This window comes from Lissotriton vulgaris, chromosome 4_1 (assembly GCF_964263255.1).
Source record: "Lissotriton vulgaris chromosome 4_1, aLisVul1.2, whole genome shotgun sequence".
In the NCBI taxonomy this organism is placed as follows: Eukaryota; Metazoa; Chordata; class Amphibia; order Caudata; family Salamandridae; genus Lissotriton; species Lissotriton vulgaris.
The window spans coordinates 695,538,896-695,561,978 of NC_141691.1; the positions used below are offsets into that span (position 1 = coordinate 695,538,896).

Consider the following 23,083-nt stretch of genomic DNA (forward strand, 5'->3'; position numbering starts at 1 on the left):
CTTTAGCCCCAAGGGAACAGGGTAAGTACACAAGTAAAACAAAAAGATTCCCTTGGTGGTATCTAAAATAGATTTTGTCTCACAACTAATCTGTTGCAGTTATCCTGCTCACCTAAATTCACTCCTGGTTAGATTTAACAACAATCATTCCACATAGTTATCAAGACCCCACATATAAGTAGAACCACCAAGGCACTAACAATCTAAACATTAGTCAAAACATAACGTTGCCAAGGTATATGTATTTCATTCAGTGTTTTATTATAAAAAATATATGTTTTTCTAAAAAAGACATCTGCCGATAACAGTCAGTTTTTTGCAATTGCTTTCCGGTATATGAACTGCTGCCTCAAACAAATTCATCAATATAAAACAAAATATCATACAAACAAGATACAAAATATTTTAAAAACCACAAGGGTTAATACATGCCGACGTGTTTCGGTGGATCTTGCATATTTGCACCACCTTCCTCAGGGCGGTTAAAAGACAATGATCTTAGTACTCCACTGGTAGCCCACGTTTTTATTTCAATGTCACTTCTAGTCAGATTTTTAAAATTCTCTAGGTAGGCTTTCCTGCGAGGAATGTGTTCTTTTCCCCCTCAGTCAGTGATTTTGCAGATAAATCGTGCTATCTCACTCTCTAGGCGGCACTTGTATAGGATTTCATCAATTGTCCTATGTTGGAGATTCTCTCGTGGCCGTATTTCTTCTTAGGCTGCCGAATATTTCGGCTGCCTAAGAGGAAATACGGCCACCGTTTGGACCTGGGGCTTTCCCTGATTTTTGTCTGCTGATTGCATTTAATACTTCTGTCAGGGTAATATCCTCGTATAGGACTTCCCGGTCTTCTTGGGCCAAGGAGGGAATCTCTATTCCCCTAAGGTAGGCAGCTATATGTGACTGCTCTGCTAGTAGCATGGCATCATAAAGCCCCATATAGAAGCAGGGAAGCATCCCTGCTATGGTGTGCTGTGATATGTACCTTTTCATTTTCATGTATCCTGGCCACCCATCTTGCCTCTCTATCCTTCCTGCCTAGCAAAACCAGCAGTTTCCCTGCCCTGTCTCCTGACTCATAGAGTCGATGATGCAAGGCCTGTACCTCCCTCTTTGTCAATGCTCAGAGTTCTCTGCGTGTAAGTACGATTTGGAGCAGCCAGGCCATGTCCACATCTGGGTCTACATCTATCTCAAGCTGTAAGAGCTTTCTTTCTAGTGTCTCCTATTAATGGGCCTCCTTATGCCCTTTCTGTGCTATATCATCCTGCATCCTACCTTGTATTACTGTTTTATAGGCCTCTCATTTAGTTGTCGCCGAGGGCACAGAGCTCTCATTTTCACTAAAGAAGGGCTCAGTCTCAGCTTTTATTACTCCCTGGAGTGTTTTGTTGTGTAGTTCCCACGCATTCAACCTCCATTCTGAGCGATGTCTGTTCCTCCTCCTGCATATCGTTAGCCAAAGTGGTGAGTGGTCGGAGAGTTCTCTCGCCAAGTACTCTACCATCTAATGTCTGGGTTTGCAGTCATGGCGGGGCATAAACACTAATTACGGTCCGCTCCCTCCATTCCCATGTGCCCTGGACAGCCACAAAAGTCTCATTTGGGTCATTTCACGTCTTCGTTGTGTGGAAGGGAGGTGTTTTCTTAATTAGCACCTCAACACCTTTTTCTCCGGAGGAAAATCCTGCGTGTGTGAGCGTGGTGTATGTACCCCTACCTAAAAAAGCACAATGCGTGCCCATCAAATGAGTTTCCTGTAGGAAGACAATGTCTGGCTTGAGTTTCTTGAGATATTTAGTAACTAGCCCTCTCTTGACATTGCTTCCTAGTCTGTTGACATTACATGTCAAGGCTGTATATTCTTCGTCACCCATTATGTACGGGTTCTTTTTCTCCCCCTTTTCTCGGGAGGGCAGTCCCACCTGTTTCCTCTACTTTATCCCTATCTATGACTCTGGATCTCCTACTACAAATCTACTTGTGCCCTCAACTTACTCCCCCGCCCCACACTCTCCCACTTCCCACCCTTCGAACTTTCAACATGACAACCTGGCGCAGGTATAGCCTGATAGTTCAGTAGTCCCACCCCATTCCCTATCTATCATATTATATCATACAAACAGGCAAAAGGATATAAACTTCAATGGAGTCATTTCGCTCATTGAGACTAAACGTAGTACTATCTGTGGGGGCTTCTAAGCCGGTTACTGTTTTTCTTCCTGTGGCTTAGCCAGATCTAGACCTTCTTTGCCGGTCTTGTCTGGCCGCTGGTGCAGCGTCTCTGGGTTTCTTTTTTCGGTGTCAAATTTTTCCAGGCAATTAATGTTTCTAAGGAGCGGATGGTCATTGTCTGTATCAGTGAGGTACTCTTTATCTGAAAGTTCAGAGTGGGGAGTTTCCCATTGATCGCAGCATAATTTGCTGGCTTTGGTTTGTGTAGGGTCCCCTTCAGAGTCCGATCTCTTCCCTCTCTTCAGTGTACAGGGGGTCCTCTTCAGTGGCATCCACATGCGGGTTCTGCGCAGTCCTGTTGGAATGCATCTCTTTTTTTTCCTTTGTTGTTTGGGATCTGCTACTCTCGGAGTGTCCCCACATGTCGCACCAGTGGTTCCTATTTCTCGCCTTGAAGGGGGATGCTCCTCAATCCAGGCCCATGCCTATTCTGGGGTCTGAAAGAATGAGATTTGCCCTGAAAGAGGACCTTTATTTTAGCTAGGGAAATCTTCATCTATTGCAGTTGTAGGGCTCTCAGCTTCACTTTTACTGCACCAAATGTGCACCGCATCTTCTGAACTTCACGTGAGTAGTCAGGGAAGATCATTATTTTCGCTTTTGCATGTTTGATTTCACCCACTCGCTGCGAGTCTCTGAGAATCAAGTCCCGATCTTGGAAGTTCAGAAATCAAGCAATCAGCAGCCTAGGGGGGGAAGGGGTGGGTAGCCTCGCAGTCACCATTCTATAGGCTCGTTCGATTATAAAACAAGGTGAGAAGCTTGTATCCCGGAGGGAGTCCTTGATCCACGCCCACAAAAAGGCTCCAGGTTCCGACCCCTTTGTTACCTCCGGAAATACTTTGAATCTCAGATTGTTTCTCCTTGCCCTATTTTCGGTGTCATCCACTTCCATTTCACCTCTCTCATGGCTGCCTTTATGCTGGAGATGTCAGTTTTTAAGCTGTGCAACACATCTTCTACTTCTGAAATCCAGGTTTTTGCTTCTGTTACTTTGTCAGAGACGTTACGCAATATTCAGGTAGAATAGGGTCACTTCTGATTGTATTTCTGCCATCTTCCACTTGGTGGCCTCTCTGGGAGCATGAATTGCCTGGAGGAGGTCCGCATTGTCCGGCCGGCCCTGGGGTTCTCCCTCTGTCTCCGGTGGTCGGCAGTACTTTAGTGTATTTGGCCATCTTGCCCTGTTTTCGCGTTTTAGGATCTTTTTACTCTCGCCATCATAAACTTGTAAGGGGTATAGTGGTACAGAAATATCTCCCACACTTCTTCTTCACCCGTTCCCTCCTGATCCTGGCTTCTTGTAACAGTTGATAGATATTTGGTGTCTTGAGCAGGGGATATCTGTAGTTAAGTTACTGCTATTGAATTCCTTTAGGTGTCTGATTCCCTTATTCGGTTTCTGCTCTGTGGCTGGAGTGTCTTGCTCAGCGCAGAGCAGGCGCAGGAGATAGGTTTCTGGTGTCTGCCGTGGGCAACAATACACTTGGTTGATGAGTGAGCCCAGCCCAGGGTGGAGCCTCTCATATGGTTTTGCGATCACCTTTGGGAGTCTCTCTGCCTCAAGTTCCTCTACCTGCATGCCTCAATATCTCTATCCCTCAGTTTACTGGTCTCCCCTTGTGTGAGTTTCATTTATATTTCAAGTATTTTGTTATACAGGTTCCGTGTTTGGTGCTTAGTCTTGTGTAGCGTCAGGGACTCACCTCTCTTTCTTTTGCCCCCGGCCTGTTGTCACTGTTTTGAGTTCTACCAGGACTCAATGCACACCCTTTCTGTAATTGTTGCAGCACGATCATTCAGAGGGTACCGATCGTCCCCGGTATCGTGGCGCTGACAGCCTCCTCAGTAGTTGGACCCTAAGAGCCTCTAATTGCTAGTTTCCCCTGAGGATCACTTTTGTGGTAATTTGAGGCCTTTACTCTCCTATCATTATCGGTGTCGTTTCTTCTTGTCCGTCTCATTGGGGTGGGGGACTACTCAGATCTCCAATATGTCGCCCTAAGCGCCTGTTGTGTAGTCTCACCCCCTCATTAGTGTCCCTTTCCACTGTAGGGTGTCCCTTTCCCTTAGTCTCAGTGTGGTTCTGGGAGCCCAGAAGACCACAGTGATCAGGCTCTCCCTCCCCAGGTATCCTAGCTGCTCAATCCACCATCTGAGTGAAGGGTCCTACCTCCCCTTCACTATTCTTGGCATGGCTCTTCTCCCGGAGCAGGCAGGGAACCGGGCCAAGCCCCCTGCACTGCCCGCTAACGCCCACACACAGTCCCTCTCACCCGTGTGTGGACTCAAGCTCTGTAATGTTTGTTGCCTCAATCTGAACAAAGGTTCTTCCACTTGGGGTCTTCTTCACCTCAAAACCTGTGACTTGTCCCCCCTCTGTGATTGCAGTTTGTTAACAAGAGAAGTTCATGCGCAGGGGCCCGACACAGGAGGCCCGGTATCTCTCTTTTCCTCCAGCCACAACACAGGGGAATCAGGCAGGGAGTGCGACTGTGTCTTCGAGCTCTGCGTCAATCGGCTCTGCAGTGTTTAGCCCCTGGATCTGGTCGCCATTACAGCCTCTTCTTTGTGCTTTTAGTGTCTAAGGGGAACGGCCTATGCGCAGGAGGCCAGGCAGCCCCTTCTGAAATGTAAGTGGGGCAGGGAACAGCTTCTCCCTTCCAATCCTGGGAGGATGGCCCACTGTGACGACATCACTGTCTCACTTTCTGGGAGAAATACAGAAATGCCAACTGCCACTCTATTCACAATCATGTAACCCAGTACACAGGCTGTGGCACCAAATGGTTAGGACAATAAAATGCCAACTTTCTATAAGTGGCATTTTTTTTAGAATTGTCTCTTAAAAACAACTCTACCATTCAAGAGGATTAACATTACAATTCTTTTGAGACAAAACATGACTTCTCTACCTGTTCCCAATCAAAAGTTAACCCTTATTAAGGGTATGAGGTAATCCATTGTAATCCTATGGGACAGCTAAGCCTCATTAATAAAAAATGAATTGAGCAGTTTTTCATAAACAGTACATGTAAAACTTCAAGTAAAACGTTTTAAATACACTGCACCTTGCCCTACGGGCTGTTTAGGGCTTCCATTAAGGGTGACTTGTATGTAATAAAAAGGTAGGTGTAGGCCTGGCAAAAGTTTTATTCACAAATACAGTGATGGCAGGTCTGAGGCATGTTTTAAAGGGCTACTTATGTGGGTGGCACAATAGGTGCTGCAGTCCCACTAGTAGCATTTAATTTACAGGCCCTGGGTACAAGTTGCACCTCTTAAATTAAATGTGCCCATCAAGTCAAAACTAAATTTACCATGTCTAACTGAGCACTAGCACTGTAGCACTGGTTAGCAGAGGTACAGAGCATAGAGTTCTTAGGGTCAACACAACTAATTTCAGCAAACAGGATGTTATAAGGCAAAATATTTACAGAATGACCACACCAAGGGCTGTTAGGTCTGTAGAAAGGCCAGTTCAATGTATTAATATCCTTTAACCCACTCCTGGTTTATTGTTGGTCATGACGGAATGACCCAAAGAGTTGGGTAAAACCAAGAGAAAACATCTGCATGGGAATTTTCCATCTCCCATTTTATGTATGCCTAGTTGCTTGACCAAGACAAAAAATGTATCTAAATGCAAGGTTGGTGCCTAGAAATGAATGGAGAGTACAGTAGTCTGTCAGTCCCATTCTCTTATAGAGAAATATAGTGGCTGTCTGCACAAATCAAGTTTACTAAAGAGTTCAGGGAAAACACCCATCTCTTTCCAAGTGCTGTGTATATCTTCTGAGGACTACAAAATGTGTCAAGCTACCAGGAGCACAAGGGAGTAAATAACTTTGCCAGAGCATACCTGATTAACTCATCAGTGGCTCTCTAGGAAGAATCAGTCTTAGCATGTTGCCAGAACACCTTATTTGTTATTCGTGGTTTTATTTTGGGATTTTAAAGCACCTAGTGCAACCATGCAGCTTCAGTGAGCACCTGGAGTAGGAATTCAACAGGAGGGAAGTAAAGGCTAAACAAAGAAATGACCACACGCAAAAGTCAAATTGTGGGATGGAATCTGCCTGTAGGGTCTCGTCTCCATATGTGTAGCTGATCGATCTTAAAGCCATGGATTGGATAAATTATGGGGCGTTAGCACTTGACCTGAGATGCTAGTGACATATTAACAGTATTACATGCCTAACTGGTAGCAAAAGCAATGTTAATCACTTGGCAGGTGCAAGGCAATTCACCATAAAGATAAGAATCTAACTAGAGGACTGAATAAAGAAGCATATTTTCAAACTCCTTTTCATTTTGAGAAAGAGTTTTTTGAGTCTTAGTTGAAGAGATAAGGTATTCCATAGTAAGGTGTAACGGGCTTGAAAAGATATTTCACCAAATCTCATGTTTCTGCTTGGTCGTATCGTGAGTAGGTTCAGGCTTGCTGATGGAATGCTTCTCAAAGGCTTAAACAAAGTTAATTACGTTTTTCAGTAAGTGGCCATTTAAAGCCTTTTGGATAAGTCTTGAAGTCTATAAATTAGATCTTTCTTTCATCATTAGCCAATAGAGAGTCCTCTGTGCTGAAACATTTCAGATGTAGAGCCTGATTTATAAACTTACTTCACTTACACTTTTGAATACATTGACACTTTTGAGAAAGTATACTACTTTTCGGTATTTGCAAATTTTGGGCCTGATTTACAAAAGTAACCTATGCATTTGAAAAAGTTTACACTTTTGAGTGAGGTTAGAAATTGGGTTTTTGGTTGGCTGGTGATGAGCCCTGGTCAAGCAATAGCCACAATCCCTTGCAGGGTAAACCACAAAAAGTCACTAAGTTAACCTGTGCTTAACCCTGGGTAGCTTGGCACAGAAAGCAGTCAGGCTAGTTTATGTAAAGTATTTATGCCACTCACAAACAGTAACAAAGTGAAAACACCACACAAGAAAAATCCAAACCAATTTAGAAAAATGGAGTGAACCATAATAAATTATTTGACACAGAAATGACAAAAATCTAATCAGTTGAACTGAAGTTATTAATATTTAAAGTTTTTAGTAAAAATGTGCATCTAAAAGATCAAGGCTTCAACCACGTACATCTAGTTGTGTGAGGCTAGGTCAAAGTAAAACAATATGGCTGACCAGGTGGGAGCAGGGTTCGGATACACGTAGTGGATTGGACACATTCATAGCTCACCTTCAGACTTAGAAGAAATTCTCAGAAAAAGTGTCTGAGAAGGTAAAGTTTAGTGGGGCACAGCAGCAGGAGGTGTCCGAAGAGGGAGCTTTGCTGCACGAGACCGCCAGCTCCGCCGGGACCAAGGATCCAGCTGCACCAGTAGTCTGGAAATGGCCAGGAATATGCTGACGGTGCTGCTGCTGAACCGCCAAACATATTCTGACTTCCATTTCCACCACTCTTTTCATGGTGGTGAGCCTTCCATGAAAAGGAAGGTGGACATGGAAGTGAGGGGGCCCTAACAGGGCCCCCTGCTGCTCCTGGGCCTGGGGGCATCCACTTGGGGGACATGTTGTGTGGCCCCTGGAATTGCATGCACTGTTCCTGAACGGTGTGGCATGCATGCAGCACCATACAGGAACGTGCTTCAGGCCCAGTCTTCTGTTAAGGCTCTCCTATGAGCCTAACAGCCCACTGCAGTGACACTGCCACAACACCGTCCGTCGGCCATAGATTACACTCGTAGTCCATCGGGCAGCCTCACTACATGCTTGGTGGCCCTGCTGTCGGACCCGTTGTGACGGGTCAACAGGAGGACAGCAAAATTCGTAAAAAGGCCCTTTGTCTCCTAAATGGAAGTTGAAAATCTCCAGCGGAACGAGGCAGAGGGCTATAGCTAAAGACAATGCCCTGAGGCCAGATACCCCATTGGCGAATGACCACGGAAAAGGATTTACTGCTGCAGAGAACAACATATCGGGAGAAGCTACAAAGTCAATCTGACCGGCAATACACCTTGGGCGGAGAGGCTAGCAGGTTAATCCCAGTTCTCAGAGGAGTTTTGGCCAAACATTTTTTAAGTCCTCAGTGTTAGGATTTGGCCATCTGAGCACATTTAGCACCACGACCAAGGGTTCAGGAATGGTAGGATATCTCTTGGGGGTTCAGGACTCAGTCAGGCTCGGTCCAGGGGTGGGTTTATGATGGTGAAAGTCTTTTATGTCCTTGTGGCTCTGAAAAGCAGGCCACCAAACTAGCCCTTGGTGTCACTCTGGTAGTTCAGGGTGAAAGTGGAGATGTGGGACTAAACAGCAGGATTGGCCTCTGAGGGTTCAAGGTAGGCTCCAGGCAACAATGCAGTCCTTCCAGATGCAGCAGCAGAGTGCACGGCAGGTCAGAGCAGCAGGCAGTCCTCTGAACTCCTTCCAATAGTCCAGAAGTGAACTGAAGAGTTGGTATATGAGGTCCCCCTTTTATACCCTGGTGCACTGGTTCTGTAAGGTGAAAGACGCTTCAAGTCAGTTTCTATGAGGTGCATGGAATTTCCTCCCTCCCCTGTTCTGGCTCCAAGTCTGCTACAGTTACAATGTGGGGGTTGTTAGGCCCTTTGTGTGAAGGCAGAGCACAGGCTATTGAGTTGCAAGTGGGGTGTGCTTAGCTCTGGCCCCAATCCTGCCAGCAGATGGCCCATTCAGACATACCTAATCCCTTTTGTGATTGTCTTGGAGGAATTCACAAAGTCTAACTGTTAGTTATACTCAATCATGTGATCCAAGGCAAGCTACAGGCACTAAAGGGCTAAGGGCAGAAAAGTGTTAATTTTCTAAAAGTGGCCTTTTTTAAATTGCAATCAAAATCCCTACTTTCCTATTATTACTTATCCTATTAAATAGGGCTTTTTGTCACAGTTTCAAAGACACCAAACATGTCAAAGCTACATACTCCCAAATTGGAACTACAGCATGTCAAACCTAATGAGTAGCTATGCGCTCTACAAATGCCTCATAGAGTAGAATAGGGCCAGTTCCAACAATTACGTTCACTTCTTTTTGGTATTCACAACCTCTGAGTGTAAGCTACAATTATAAAACATACAGTAGTATGTCCAGATCGACAAATGGCTAACCGCTGGTACTGCAACACCCTCCCATAGAAAATAATAGAGGTAGAGGCTTACAAATATAATCACATAGGAAATAACGTGAAATTTTATTTAATTATTTAAAATACCTACAAATATAAGTAAATATAACTGAATGTTAACTAAGAAATAAAAATAGGGAATATGTTTTATTGAATTATAAAATATTTAAATAATCTCTTTTGATTTAAAATTAACAATACATTTTATGAATAAATAATTGAATTAATGTTATTAACTTCTATGCAACAATTCTAATATTTTTAATGCTATGTTTTTTTTAAAGTGGGACTTTATTTTCTATTTGTAACCTCAGAAAAAAATGTTTCATTTAGTTTATTGTACTTCCATTATTTAAAGTTTATATTCTAAATTAATTTTTTAGTAGTGTAGCATTTTGTTTATTTTATTATACATTTAAAGTAAATACAGAAAATAATTTACATTAATAATTAACAACACAATATTTCTAATATTTATTTTTCACTTAAATAGGTGTGTTTACTTTTCCCCATACTTTACCACATGACAATCTCAACATCAGCTGCGGAGTACCCCTATGGTAAACAATAGGAAACATTTTAAACATATATTTATCCCAGAAATAAATATCAAAAATATGTTTGTATTAAAATTAATTCAATAAATCACTTTTAATAATTATTCATGCACAAGAAAAAATATATTTTTAGGTGGGAATTTATGTTTTTATTTAAACTTCAGAAAAATGATTGCAATGTAATTTAATATTTTCATTAATTAAAGTTTTTATTCAAAATTTATTTAATAATGTGTTAGTATTTCCTTTATTTTTTTCTACAATTAAAGTAAATATGTAAAATTAATTTACTTAATATTTAGCCTAAAAATATATAAAGATGTATTTTTGAGTTAAACTTTTTCAAAATGTTTCCCTATACTTTACCATAAGGAGATCTCTGCCCGATTATAGAGTCTCCTATCTGTAAAGTATAGAGAAAATGCAAAACATGCATTTAACCATAAAAAAACTTTTGGAAATCCCCCATTCAATTTAGAGAACTAGAGAAACATTTTATGAGTAAAATGATACCAAAATTAACAGAACTCCAATAGAGAGAAGCTGAGTTGTGAATTCTTAAATATTTAAGTCAAAAAGTGCCAAGAAAAAAAAGTAAAGCCCTAATCCGTAGTCTCTATTTGTGGTTGACTGAGATCCAGGCATCATTTTATTTCAAGGAGCGTGGGTTGGATACACTAAGAAGTATCAGCCTTTTTTAAGACTTTATCTTCGGAACAAGTCTCTGAAATGGAAGTCGAAATCCGCAAGGTTAAAGACTTTATGAGCCGAAGTAATCTTGAAGCTGGGCAGCAACTGGATGAGGTCCCACTGAAGCCATTGATTTTGGCAGAGAAAGTTCCTAGTGGGAGAAATTCAACTTTTATGGCTGACAAAGTCATTTCTTCCAATGTATAATTTTTACACTTTTGCCCTGTCAAGATTTCTATCTTCAGACTATTATGCTGGTAGAAAGGGTTAATCAAAATAATTTGCCACATCACACTTTACACTCAAAGAAAAGTGGTCCTAATAATTCAGCATTTTCGCATCTTTATTTATTATAGGGAAGAGGGAAGAGCCTTTTCTATGTCACAGTATTTTTACTTTTTAATGATTTTGCTTAAGGCATCTGCTCATTTGTGAAATTATTTGTCTGTACTACCATTGTTGCACTTCTTTAGTGTTTGGATTGTGTTACTTAGTTACAGTTGCCACAGAAGGGAATGTTCATCAACCTGGCTGCAAATGGAATCCAAAAATTCGAGTTCCTTACAATACAACTCAATTAACAAAATGACAAGAAATATTTAGCATTTAGGTCCAAAATGTACTGAGGGGTTAACAGAGCATAATGTTTTACATTATTGGGAACTTGTGTGAGTGGGTTGACAATCAACTATAGACATATATGTATTGCTTTCAAGTCATACTTTAAAATCCCTGAGTTGCCAATTTAGCCAGATATATTTTTAAAGTAGATAAAACATATCTTTAATAAGAAGACACATAACAACTGACATTCAAGTACCAAGAAATAATTCAGACAATGTCATGTGCTACACAAATTGCTAAAAATATTAAAAGGTTCTCAATATTCCTCTTTCACATTACGAGCTGATGCTTCTCTGGATGTATTATTTTGTATAGGACTTTGTCACACACCAGGAGAAGAAGCAACATATCAGTTGTTGAAGTTTTGCTTAATCCTTAACATTTTAAATGGTTTGGGATCCTTGGCAGCATTTCAATTTAGATTGTGATAAAACACATATTTTTGTTGGGTTTACAAACCTGGAGGTTGTTGACCATAAAGAACTGTCCAGTTGTTTGAAAGATCTTTGACATGCTCAGCCAAGCCTCAGAGTAAATCTTCAAGTTCTTCATAAGATCAAATATATGATTTGCCTGTAATGTGTGGGTTATAAATTGAAATGAAACAACATCAGAAACATGGAAAGAACAAAGGTTGCTTTGATACTGTCTCGGACATTTCAAGATCCAATGAAGTATGCAACTTACTAGATACATATTTTGCAACTTCCTAGTACTTATCTAAAAATGATAAATCCAACAATTTGACAAAAGATAATACTTGTTTAGAACTTTAGCTATGGTAGTCTAAGCCCAATGAAGCAGCTGTAGCAAACTGAAAATATCTGATTAGAAGTTGATATTTGCACATTAGTTTATAAAACTAATATAATAACAGTATGCAATGCTAATGGCATGATGTCATACATAGGTGGCACATAAGGACTTAAGTAGCAAAGGGCAGGCATAAAAAAATTGGCAGACATATTATTTCTAGTAGGGTCAAGATTTCTGTTTAGTTGTTCAAATGGGCATACATTTTGCTATAATTTTACCTGGTGCAAACAATTTCTGCCCATATAATTGGTAAATTTACAAAAAAGGTGTTGCCCATTCCCCTATATCCAGAGCAAAAGATCCATCTCAGTATTGGAGTATATCCCTCTAAGAATCGTTGCTGTAGAACCTTGATGGTATTGTAAGGTAATGGTCAATTAATAATCCCTATAATGCAATAAAACCCTAATGCATATGCACAGACAGTATCATTGTCTACATTTGGAATACTGACCCTTATTGATAGAAAGTATAAATCAACCAGTGCAATTTGACATATAATAATAATAATAATAATAATAATAATAATAATAATAATAATAATAATAATAATAATAATAATCCACATTTGTAAAGCGCACAATCACCCGTAAGGGTCAAAAAGTCAGTCAAAATGCTTTATTCGGTTTGTACAAGTACAACCATGTAGCAACACCCGTAAGGGTCTCTAGGCGTTGGGGGCCGTCGGGAAGATTAAGCAAGCTATTGCCCAGAGTCACATGGTGCTGGGCTAATCTGCCACCGGTGCTGGGGATCGAAAAGTGATCTCCAGATTCCAGAGGCAGTCTTGATGTGCTCAAGTGGTGAAAATATCCAAATATAGCATAGTTTCATCCACTGGTTCAAATGGAGTGTAAAATCAGCTGGGGGCAGTCAAATTCTATTGCCCTGATTATAAGCTCGTGGTTAAATTCTGAAGTGTGTGCAAAAATAATTTGGGAAGGGATCAAACATTTAAATTGTGTGAAATTATCAAAGTCCCAATGTTAACCCCTGAAAGATTTTGGCAGCTCAAACATGTTGAAATTTATTGCAGAAAAAGCTTGGGAGATAAACAAGAGCATGAGGAATTTGGTGTGCTTACAACTGATTCTACATGTTACACCTCATTTCCAAGTTCAAAATTATTATACTGGGAATGGTATATACCAGTAGGGTAACTACCTCATTCTTTGAAGCACAGCTTGTACTCATGGCCTAAATGAGTTGATAGTAATCTGGCAATGTTCGCCTAGGGCCAAATATACAAATGGAAGACTGCAAATGTGCAAATATTACTCAAGCTATTAACTATTTTATTTTCTCCACGGAGAGACTAAGGTGCTGATTATGATATCGGGATAACGTATCGATCTGGAATCGCCCGACCATTGATCAACTGTTCCGTCCTCATAATTTGGATGAAACACCCATTTCATTATGGCAGCTTGTGCAGTGGACAGTAAAGGCCCACAGCACAAGCTGGATTGGGGAAATGAATGTTTGTAAACATCCCTGCACTGTGTGGCAGCCACACGGTGCAGGGGTATTTAGGGGCGTACCATAGGTGCCCCTAAGGCCACATAGCGGAGGGCCAGGGGGGAAGAGGACCCTGCTAGTGGTCCCCAAAGTCATTTTCCAACAGCCTCTCTATGTCGGAAAGGCCCGACATGGAAAGACTGTCGGAAAATTACATCATAATCCCGATGGCAGAGCCGCCGTCATCAGGGGATTATGGTATCTTTCTGACAGCCTTTCCAGAGCCGAAGATGAGCCCTCGACCCGATGTCTCCGCCCGCCACTTCGTAATGCGGTGGATAGACTACAGGGGCAGGTGTTGGTGGGTCCGACATCGACTTGCTGTTTGTGTCGGACCCACCAACATCATAATCAGCCCCTAATTGTCCTCAAGGAGTGACCCATTCCCTTAATCAGTGATAAAGACTGGAGGGTTCACCTCCCCTCCAACATTGGAAAAGTATTTTTTCCTGCATTTGACAGAGCATTTGTGTACATTTTGGTGGTGCAAACGGGCCCACAAGTGTTAGGTGGTTACCCAACAAAAGTACATATTCATGGCAATGTCCATTCCATTGTTCAGTGCTTCAAAACAAAATATCTGTAATCCATACCCTAAGCTTAAACTTGTAAATGTAGCACTTCTATAAGAGTGCTACAATTTACCCGTGTATAATTAGACTTTGCAAGCATTTACTTCCAATAACTTCTGTTTTGGTAAATAAGAATTGAGGTTTTACATTGGGAAAGATTTGTATACATCACCACTGTGTCAATTGCTAGGAAGGTCTTGTACCCAGAGCTATATTTGCCAGCCTGCCAAAATGTAAAACCCAGTCAGGTTTTCATATCATTTATGTGGAAAATGTATATACATACAATTAAGTTAGTTCTCATTGTAATTTTCCATTTAAAAAAGTCAATTAGATTTTACTATGCATTGGGTGGACGATTCCAGCATAACTCATAACCCCAAATCGATTAAGATGGAGGCCAATAGCAATTGATCAATAATTCAACAGTGATCAATTTTAAATTAATTTCCTCAGAATGCAATGTGCTGCACGCTTAAAAGCAAAGGCTTTCTGATGGTTCTTCACAACCCATGGGTTCACTTGCCCGCTATATCATTAACAGGATCAGATTCAGATTCATGACTATTGCCCTTTGCTTCTGGCTCCAGTTCGGTTGTCCCATCCCTTTTTTCATCCCTCTATCCACCTTGGCCAAAGTAAGCCATAATTATACTTAGGTCACTCCATGATATCATGTTGGGACCGAAATGTTCCCTGCATTGTTCTAGATATTGTGCAATCTTGTCCTTCGTTACTTCTTTTTGAGCAGTCACTGAGCTTTAGATGAACATGATAATCACACATGGTCACTGAGGGATCACCTTGTTTACTTAGACTGAGACCCCAAAATGTGACTCTGAGGTTGAGAGGGAACCCAAAGTTAAACCCTGTTTTAGGGATTGGCCCCTGCTTTCTATACCTTGGCTTTGTGAACCTGGTGGTGGTGCCAACGTTGCTTCTAGTAAAGGGGCAGGCCTTTTTACCTGTCTCCTTCAAAGACGAGATTCCCATAATGCCTCTTCTGTTTAACAGGTCTCACCAGAACCATTTAACTGGTACCTTTTACTCCCATCTAAGTGAAAGGCATATGTTCACTTTATGTGCAGTGCAAGATGAGAAGGGGGATCTCTGTGTGTGTTTTTGCTAGGTTGAGCAAGGATTATGTTTTGGACTCCCCTTGTGCCAATGGTAGTACAAAATGGATTTGGGTAAGGTTGCTCAGTTCCTTGCTCAGGGATCATGCACTGGAAAATTCCTCTACTTTCCCCAGAGTTTCACTTTAGTGAGTTTAAGTATCTGGTGAGCAATGCCATACTCTCCCTTTATATTTGCCTCTGCCTTCTCCTAGCAAGGTGCTCTTACCCCACCTTCCCCCCGCCTGCCTCTATCTATCTGCTGGCAGTCTATGTCAAATAAATACAAACACCTGGACAGGCTCAAATTAGCCCAGAGGAAGTCTCGAAGTGTGCTTGTCTGTAATGTTCCTCCTGTCGAACCTAAGGGTTCTGCATGAATTTAAAAGTACTGTGATGGTCAGGTAATTCTTTTTTTTGGCATATTTTCTCTTGACTTATGCTTGACAATTCTAGTGTTATGAGTAGACTCTTGTATTAACATTTGTTGCCACATTGTGAGGTGGACAATCTTTCTCAACTGCACAATGCCTCGGTATATATTATTTCCTGGCACAACTGGTGACCATTTTGACTTTGGGGATCAGGTCCTTTTCCTTATAAAGGCCCTGACTCTGTGACAGATGTTTTTACTAATATAATTTGTAGGGACTTGGGATAGAGTCAGGGAAAATGTCTTCCCGTTTAAATGTTTTACTTCCAGATAATACGTTTTTAAAAACCCCACAAAGGACACTGGAACTGTTTGCTGGTGTGTCACAGTTCCTGTTTTTCAAAATCCTCTTTTCTCTGCTGCCCGTGCTGGGAATTTAATGTGCCCGTAACTTTTAAAGCGTTTTGTATGAAATAGATTTTTCCCCCCTTCAAGAACTCTGAATTTTTCTTCAGCCTTCCTTCTTCACCTTCCACCTGTCTTTTCAAATCTGGAGTCAAAGGAGGTAGTGGAGGGCAACAGTTCTTTTCTTCAAGTCAAGACTAATCAACCTCCATCGTCGGTAAAACTTGCTATTAAGAAGGTCCTCAGCATGACGTGATTAAGCAGTGGCCATGCTTGAATGGAGATGCCACCTACATTAAAAGGCGGCAACTAAGCACATTGGCCAGCTCTGTGGTTTAGTGCTGAATAGAGAGGAGTCACACTTCCATGTTGATTGGATGATTGCTGTGTGCCAGGGCCAGGATCACTGATTGCAGATATGTGACGCAAGCTGGGACTGAGTCCAAGGCAAGTGCTACTAGACTGTCTTTAGGGGAGGAGAGCACTTTCTGTTGTGAAAAGGTTTGCTAGAGTGCACCCTGTAGAGCAGCTTATGCCTTGATGAGGAGACCAACAGATGCTGGATGACCATTTGAAAGCTGCATGAGGTTCTATTGGAGATGTAAAAGCCTGAAAGAGCAAAATAAAATCTATATAGGCACAGGGGAAGGATCAGTGCCTGCAAGGGACTTTAACACACTTTATTCTTGACATCTTCAATCTTTCCCTGTTTGCTTCCAACAGACAATGAGATTCAACTTCAGAATCTCATAGACTCTGTCCTGATCTGGAGAGTATCCATAAGGTAGCAAAAGGAGGGCTTGGTCAGTTTGAACACTACAATCCATGCTGATATCCATGCAGAGTTCACAAAGTTGGTAGCTTTTAACCTCCCCGAATCTTGTGAACCTTTAATTCTCCATCTCCATGGACACTAGTTGTCAAAGGGAAATTGTGGACAGTAAGCATTTGTTTTTAAATAAATGTCTTTTACAACCATGGTGCCTCTAAACCCCAGCCACGTACTGCAGTTTCAAAGATGATATACATTAAAAGAAATATAATTTCATTAGTGTTAGTGTTTGGCACATGGTGCAACTGTTCTCCAGCCTTCAGACTCTGTTACTGCATCCTATATGTCCTCATACCTACCTCTTTGTACCGCTTTGAGGGTGCAGACGAGCACTTCAATGAGGATGGGCTTCAATGCCTTTGTGTGGCAAGTACGATTAGGACCATATCTCCTGCCATGGCCAGCTAGGAGTCAGAAAAATCCTCTCTTAAGTTGGTGGCGAAGCGTGAGTCCACAGAGCAGGGAGATCCACAGAGGCTAGCGCTGTGTGTCTGCCATGGATTGTCTCTGTGACACACATTACAAAGAAAAACTTGAATGCATGATTGTGCATTGTATCAAATATTGCAGTTTAAGACCTAGTGGTGTTTTTGAGCACAAGAGACTTGTATTTGGGTGTCTGCAAAACAATGTAAAAACACCACAGAGACCTAAAGGTGTGCCTTTTGACGAGTTTAAAACTGGTCTCTAGTTAGAGAAGATCCAACGGCATGTGGCTTAAACTGTACATGCACACTGTGGGGCCGATTCCGATCTCGGTCAGAAGGGCACTGATTCGGATGCTGGATGTCCGTCCGAGTCATGCACAGGTCCGGACGTCGAAGTACGATGGGAACAAGCGCGAAAACTCCGTCTGAATCGTTTCCGGGTCCGAACCGCTTTGTACGACTCAGTCACAAGCAACTCGTGGCTCGCAATGGAGTCGTTTCATGACCGAGCTAGTACGATGCTCGATTCCGACAGCCAGATCGAGTCGGAGCATCCAGCTTGCAATAGCTCCCGGAGTCGGACTTCGGGGATCCGCGTCGGACCCCCTGTTACCCGCAGCCTTACGACTCAGACACAGGAGGAAATCCATGGGTCTTCCCAACACAGGCAAGTATGGTGCGGATGGCACCGAATCGCACCCACTGTAGGGGGTGCACCTGTCTGCAACGTACCCATTCAGTCAATGGAAGCCCATGTACGCGTCGTACGGCCGGCTTCCATTGACTTCTATGGGAGTCCGACCGAACCGAGTCCGACGGCATACAGCTGAATCGTACTAGCTCGGTCGGACTGCAGGAGGCCGGATCGGTCGGAAAACAGCCCGATCCGTCTCGGTCAGAGTGCTTTCTGACCCAGATCGGAATTGCCCCCTGTATTGTAATTTTATATATAGTATTGAGCTGGATTTCAATTAAATTATTTTTTATTTTTAAAATCGAAAGCACTAATTGAATAAGTTCTGTTATGAGTGATATATACCTTTTACACCTAAATTTTACTTGCCACAGGAAAAAAAAAGCTGTAGCCTAACTTTCTCCCAATTTTACATCTTTACAGCCTGCCCATCCTATATATCATAATCACTAGATGGTCAATCCGAGGGCCTGATTTCGATTTCTGAGCTAATGAGAAATCTGTAGTTTTTTAAAGCAAGTGCATAATTTGGAGGAGAGTTACTATCCCTGTGGTGTAGTAATTTCCAATGGTGGGTTCACCCCTTAATTATGCAATTTTTACAGAAATGTGATATCCTTTAATAAGTACCCAATTTTAAATCAAATTCTCACATCTTCAAGGGCCCCTTAGCCAAAAGGTTGTTAACAGTTGCTACTCGGGGGTGGATCGAAGGAGGTAAATTATGTGATTTCATACTTGGAGCATATGTGTTCACTAATCAGTGCGATCCATCATCAGGCATGCAGCATATAATATGGCCCAACATTACAAACATTGTCCAATTTATTGTAACACAAGCACACACATTAATTAAAAAAATATAGTCCTCTGTATTTGAAGATGTGTAAGGTAAGATTTTGTCTAAGTTGCAAGCAATACATATATGCAACTCAAATGGAATTTTGAAAAAAAATAACATCTTATTTTTTTTTGTTGTTTATATTTTTCGGAGAGTAAATCATTTTTTTTAAAGTTTCTTAAATCATTGTTAGGTCTGGTGTTAGATCCCATGTCACTAACACCCACAAATACACACAGAACCAGCTTTGGGTTCACACCAGTTTAGACAATGGCTTGCTTTGAACAGCCACCTTCAGCCACAACCTGTTTGGCATGTCATTTACATTTTATATTAGGAGTATTTGTGAGTTATACATTTGGGAACACATTTTGCATTGGTGATTTTTCATTGATCTACAAAGATTCACTCTCATTAGAAACAGCCTCTGTTTGACCTGACTGTCTTAGATGAGAGGATTCAGCACTGCTTAGAAAAATAGCAACTCTTTCTTTTGAGGTGATTTTGTTTTAAAATGGTTTGCTTGACATTTAAAGCTTGAGGGTTGATTACGATGGCAGTCGGACGAGCGTTCGACCACCATAGTTTCGGGATCGGGACCACCCAACAGGTAGGCGGTGGTCCGAAATCAAATTATGATCTGACCGCCGTGTAGGGAGTCAGAAACATGCCTTTTTTGCATTGAGGCTTGTGCTGCAGCCCAGAAACGGGCCGCAGTGCAAGCCTCAATGAAAAAAAGGCATGATTAGAAACATCCCTGCACTGTGTGCAAGACACCATGTGGTGCCTGGCATAGTGTGCACCCATGTTTTGGGGGCATCATGGGTGTTCCCGGACTCCATGCTGGAGCTCAGGAAGGATTGGAGCCCTGCTGGGGGCCCCCCCAAGTCCCTTTCCGTCTGCCTGTACATGGTGATTAGACCGCCTTATGCAGGCAGAAGGAAATTGATATCGTAATCCCTATGGCGGTACCTGAACAGGAACTGCCCCTATTGTAGGGATTATGGTCCCACCTCTGCTTCTTGATATCCTCGGAAAAGCAGCAGCCAGTCCCTACAACAGATACCTCTGACCGCCGGATCACAAACTGGTGATCGGACTGCTTCTATGGATGTCAGTGGGCCCACCACCGACGGCCTGTTAGTGGCGGGCCCACCGACATCGGAATGAAGCTCTCAGTCAACTGCACTACATGCTTTATTCAAGCCTCTATTGTAAATATCCCATGAAACCAAGTTGTTGAAATTTACATATTAAATACCAGAAATTTGGATTGCATTGATATGGATGACATACTAAAAATGCTTGACCGCAATGAATCGTGCCTAATGATACTGCTTGACTTATCCTCTGCCTTCGATACGGTTAAACATGAAAACCTACTGTTCCTATTGGAGGGAAGGATGGGCCTCTCAGGCCCAGTGTTACATTGGTTCTCCTCCTTCCTTCATAACAGAACACAAAGAATCAATATGAACAGTTCTCTCTCTCAGCCATCTGTGGTGAAGGTAGGAGTTCCCCAGGGCTCAGCCCTATCACCTATTCTTTTCAACCTATTAATGGAACCCCTAGCAAACACATTGAAATCCGCGAATATCCTATATCACCTGTATGCGGACGACACACAGCTGAATTTGAAAATCTCCACTCCAGAAGACATCATCTCCCTCAACGCTATTCTACAGAACACAACCAAAGTTGGCTCACGAACAACATCTCATGCTTAACACAAAAAAAAACTGAATTAATTCTCATCTCCCCACCCAATCACACACCAAAGATAGAGCAATGGTTGAAACACCTGACCTCCATTCAATCAATCAATCAATCAAAGCATTTATATAGCGCACTACTCACCCGGAGGGTCTCAAGGCGCTGGGGAGGGGGGGTCCGCTACTGCTCGAACAGCCAGGTCTTGAGCTGCTTCCTGAAGGCGAGGTGGTCTTGGGTCAGGCGGAGGTGGGTCGGGATGGAGTTACAAGTCTTGGCGGCCAGGTAGGAGAGGGACCTTCCTCCTGTTGTGGCTCTTCGGATGCGGGGGATGGTAGGCGAGGGCGTGGCTGGTCGAACGAAGCTGGTGGGTAGGAGTGTAGAAGTTGAGGCGGCTGTTGAGGTATCTTGGGCCTTGGTTGTGTAGGGCTTTGTGAGCGTGGGTGAGGAGACGGAAGGTGATTCTCTTGTTGACCAGGAGCCAGTGCAGGTCTCTCAGGTGTCCGGAGATGTGGCTGTGTCGGGGGATGTCGAGGATGAGTCTTGCTGAGGCGTTCTGGATCCGCTGGAGTCTCTTCGGGAGCTTGGCGGTGGTTCTGGCGTAGAGGGTGTTGCCGTAGTCCAGTCGGCTGGTGACGAGGGCCTGGGTGACCGTCTTCCTGGTCTCGGTGGGGATCCACCGGAAGATCTTGCGTAGCATGCGCAGGATATTGAAGCAAGACGAGGAGACGGCGTTGACTTGTCTGGTCATGGAGAGGGAGGAGTCCAAGATGAATCCCAGGTTGCGTGCGTGGTCTGTCGGTTTGGGAGCGCTGCGCAGGGCGGGGGGCCACCAGGAGTCGTCCCAGGCGGAGGGAGAGGAGCCCAGGATGAGAACTTCTGTCTTGTCTGTGTTCAGTTTCAGGCGGCTGGTCGTCATCCACTCGGCTATGTCTTTCATCCCTTCGTGTAGGTTGGCTCTGGCGGTGGCGGGGTCGTTAGTGAGGGAGAAGATCAGCTGAGTGTCGTCGGCGTAGGAGATGATGTTGAGGTTGTGTTGGCGTGCGACGGCCGCAAGGGGGCTAATGTAGACATTGAAGAGGGTGGGGCTGAGCGTGGAGCCCTGAGGGACGCCGCAGATGACTTCGGTGGCTTCTGATCTGAACGGGGGAAGGCGGACTCTCTGTGTCCTTCCGGCGAGGAAGGAGATGATCCGCTCCAGTGCCTTCTCCTGGATTCCGACGTTGCTGAGGCGCTGCACTAGGGTGCAGTGGCAGACAGTGTCGAATGCCGCGGAGAGGCCCAGGAGGATGAGGGCCGCTGTTTCTCCGTTGTCGAGCAGGGCTCGGATGTCATCGGTGGCAGCGATGAGGGCGATCTCGGTGCTGTGGTTGGCCCGGAAGCCAGACTGCGAGAGGTCGAGGGATCCATTGGTCTCGAGGAAGGCGGCCAGCTGCTTGTTGACGTTCTTCTTGATGACTTTGGCCGGAAACGGGAGGAGCGAGATGGGGCGGTAGTTTTTGAGTTCGGTGGGATCCGCTGACGGTTTCTTAAGTAGAGCGCTGAGTTCGGCGTGCTTCCAGCTCTCAGGGAAGGTAGCGGTGTCGAAGGAGGTGTTGATGATGTCCCGCAGGTGGGGTGCGATGACAGCGTCGGCCTTGTTGAAGACGTGGTGGGGGCAGGGGTCAGTTGGAGATCCAGAGTGGATGGTGTTCATCGTGCGGATGGTGTCTTCGGTGCTGATTGGGTTCCAGGCGCGTGGGGAGGTGGTGGGGAGCGTAGGTGCGGTCGTGGGGAGCGTTGGTTGTGTGCTGAAGCTGTTGTGAATGTCAGCGATCTTGTTGTGGAAGTAGGAGGTGAGGGAGTTGCAGAGGTCTTGAGATGGGGTGATGTCGTTGTTTCGGGCATTGGGGTTGGAGAGCTCTTTAACGATGTTGAAGAGTTCCTTGCTGTTGTGTGAGTTGTTGTCCAGTCGTTCCTTGAATGCAGTTTTCTTGGTGGCGTGGATCAGTTGATGGTGTTTTTGGGTGGCGAGCTTGAGGGTGGTCATGTTGTCTGGTGTAGGGTCTCTGCGCCAGGTTCTCTCGAGGGCTCGGCAGTTCTTCTTGGAGCTCTTGAGTTCGTCGGTGAACCAGGGTGCTTTCTTGCTGCCGGGTCTGCTAAGTGGAGTCCTCAGTGGGGCGAGGTCGTCTGCGCAGCTGCTGATCCACTTTGTGAGGTTGTCGGCGGCCTGGCTGGGGTTCGCTGAGCTGGTGGGGGGGTGCTGGCTCAGGGATGCGGCGAGCTGCTCGGCTGTGATCTTGTTCCAGCTTCTGCGTGCAACCTGTTGCTGGTGGTGGTGGACCGTTGTTCTTTTGAAGCTGAAGTGGATGCAGCTGTAGTCCGTCCAGTGGAGTCCGGTGACGTGGCTGAAGACGATGTCCTTGCTGATTGAGAAGACGGGGTCGAGTGTGTGTCCGGCGTAGTGGGTGGGGGTGGTCACCAGCTGCTTGAGACCGAGGTTGGCGAGGTTGTCCAGCAGGGTGGTGGTGTTGCGGTCGTTGTTGTTCTCCAGGTGGAAGTTGAGGTCCCCGAGGAAGATGTA

At 43.9% G+C, this 23,083-nt stretch overlaps 1 protein-coding gene across 1 annotated transcript in view; it reads right to left on the reverse strand.

Moving 5' to 3' along the window:
• Nucleotides 1–23,083, reverse strand: part of ABCA13 (ATP binding cassette subfamily A member 13) — a 2,590,787-nt gene that overhangs the window by 1,923,780 nt on the left and 643,924 nt on the right. Inside the window, exon 17 of the mRNA XM_086964984.1 lies at nt 11,676–11,789. Coding sequence (XP_086821110.1) covers nt 11,676–11,789 — 114 coding nt within the window. The remainder of the gene's footprint in view (nt 1–11,675; nt 11,790–23,083) is intronic.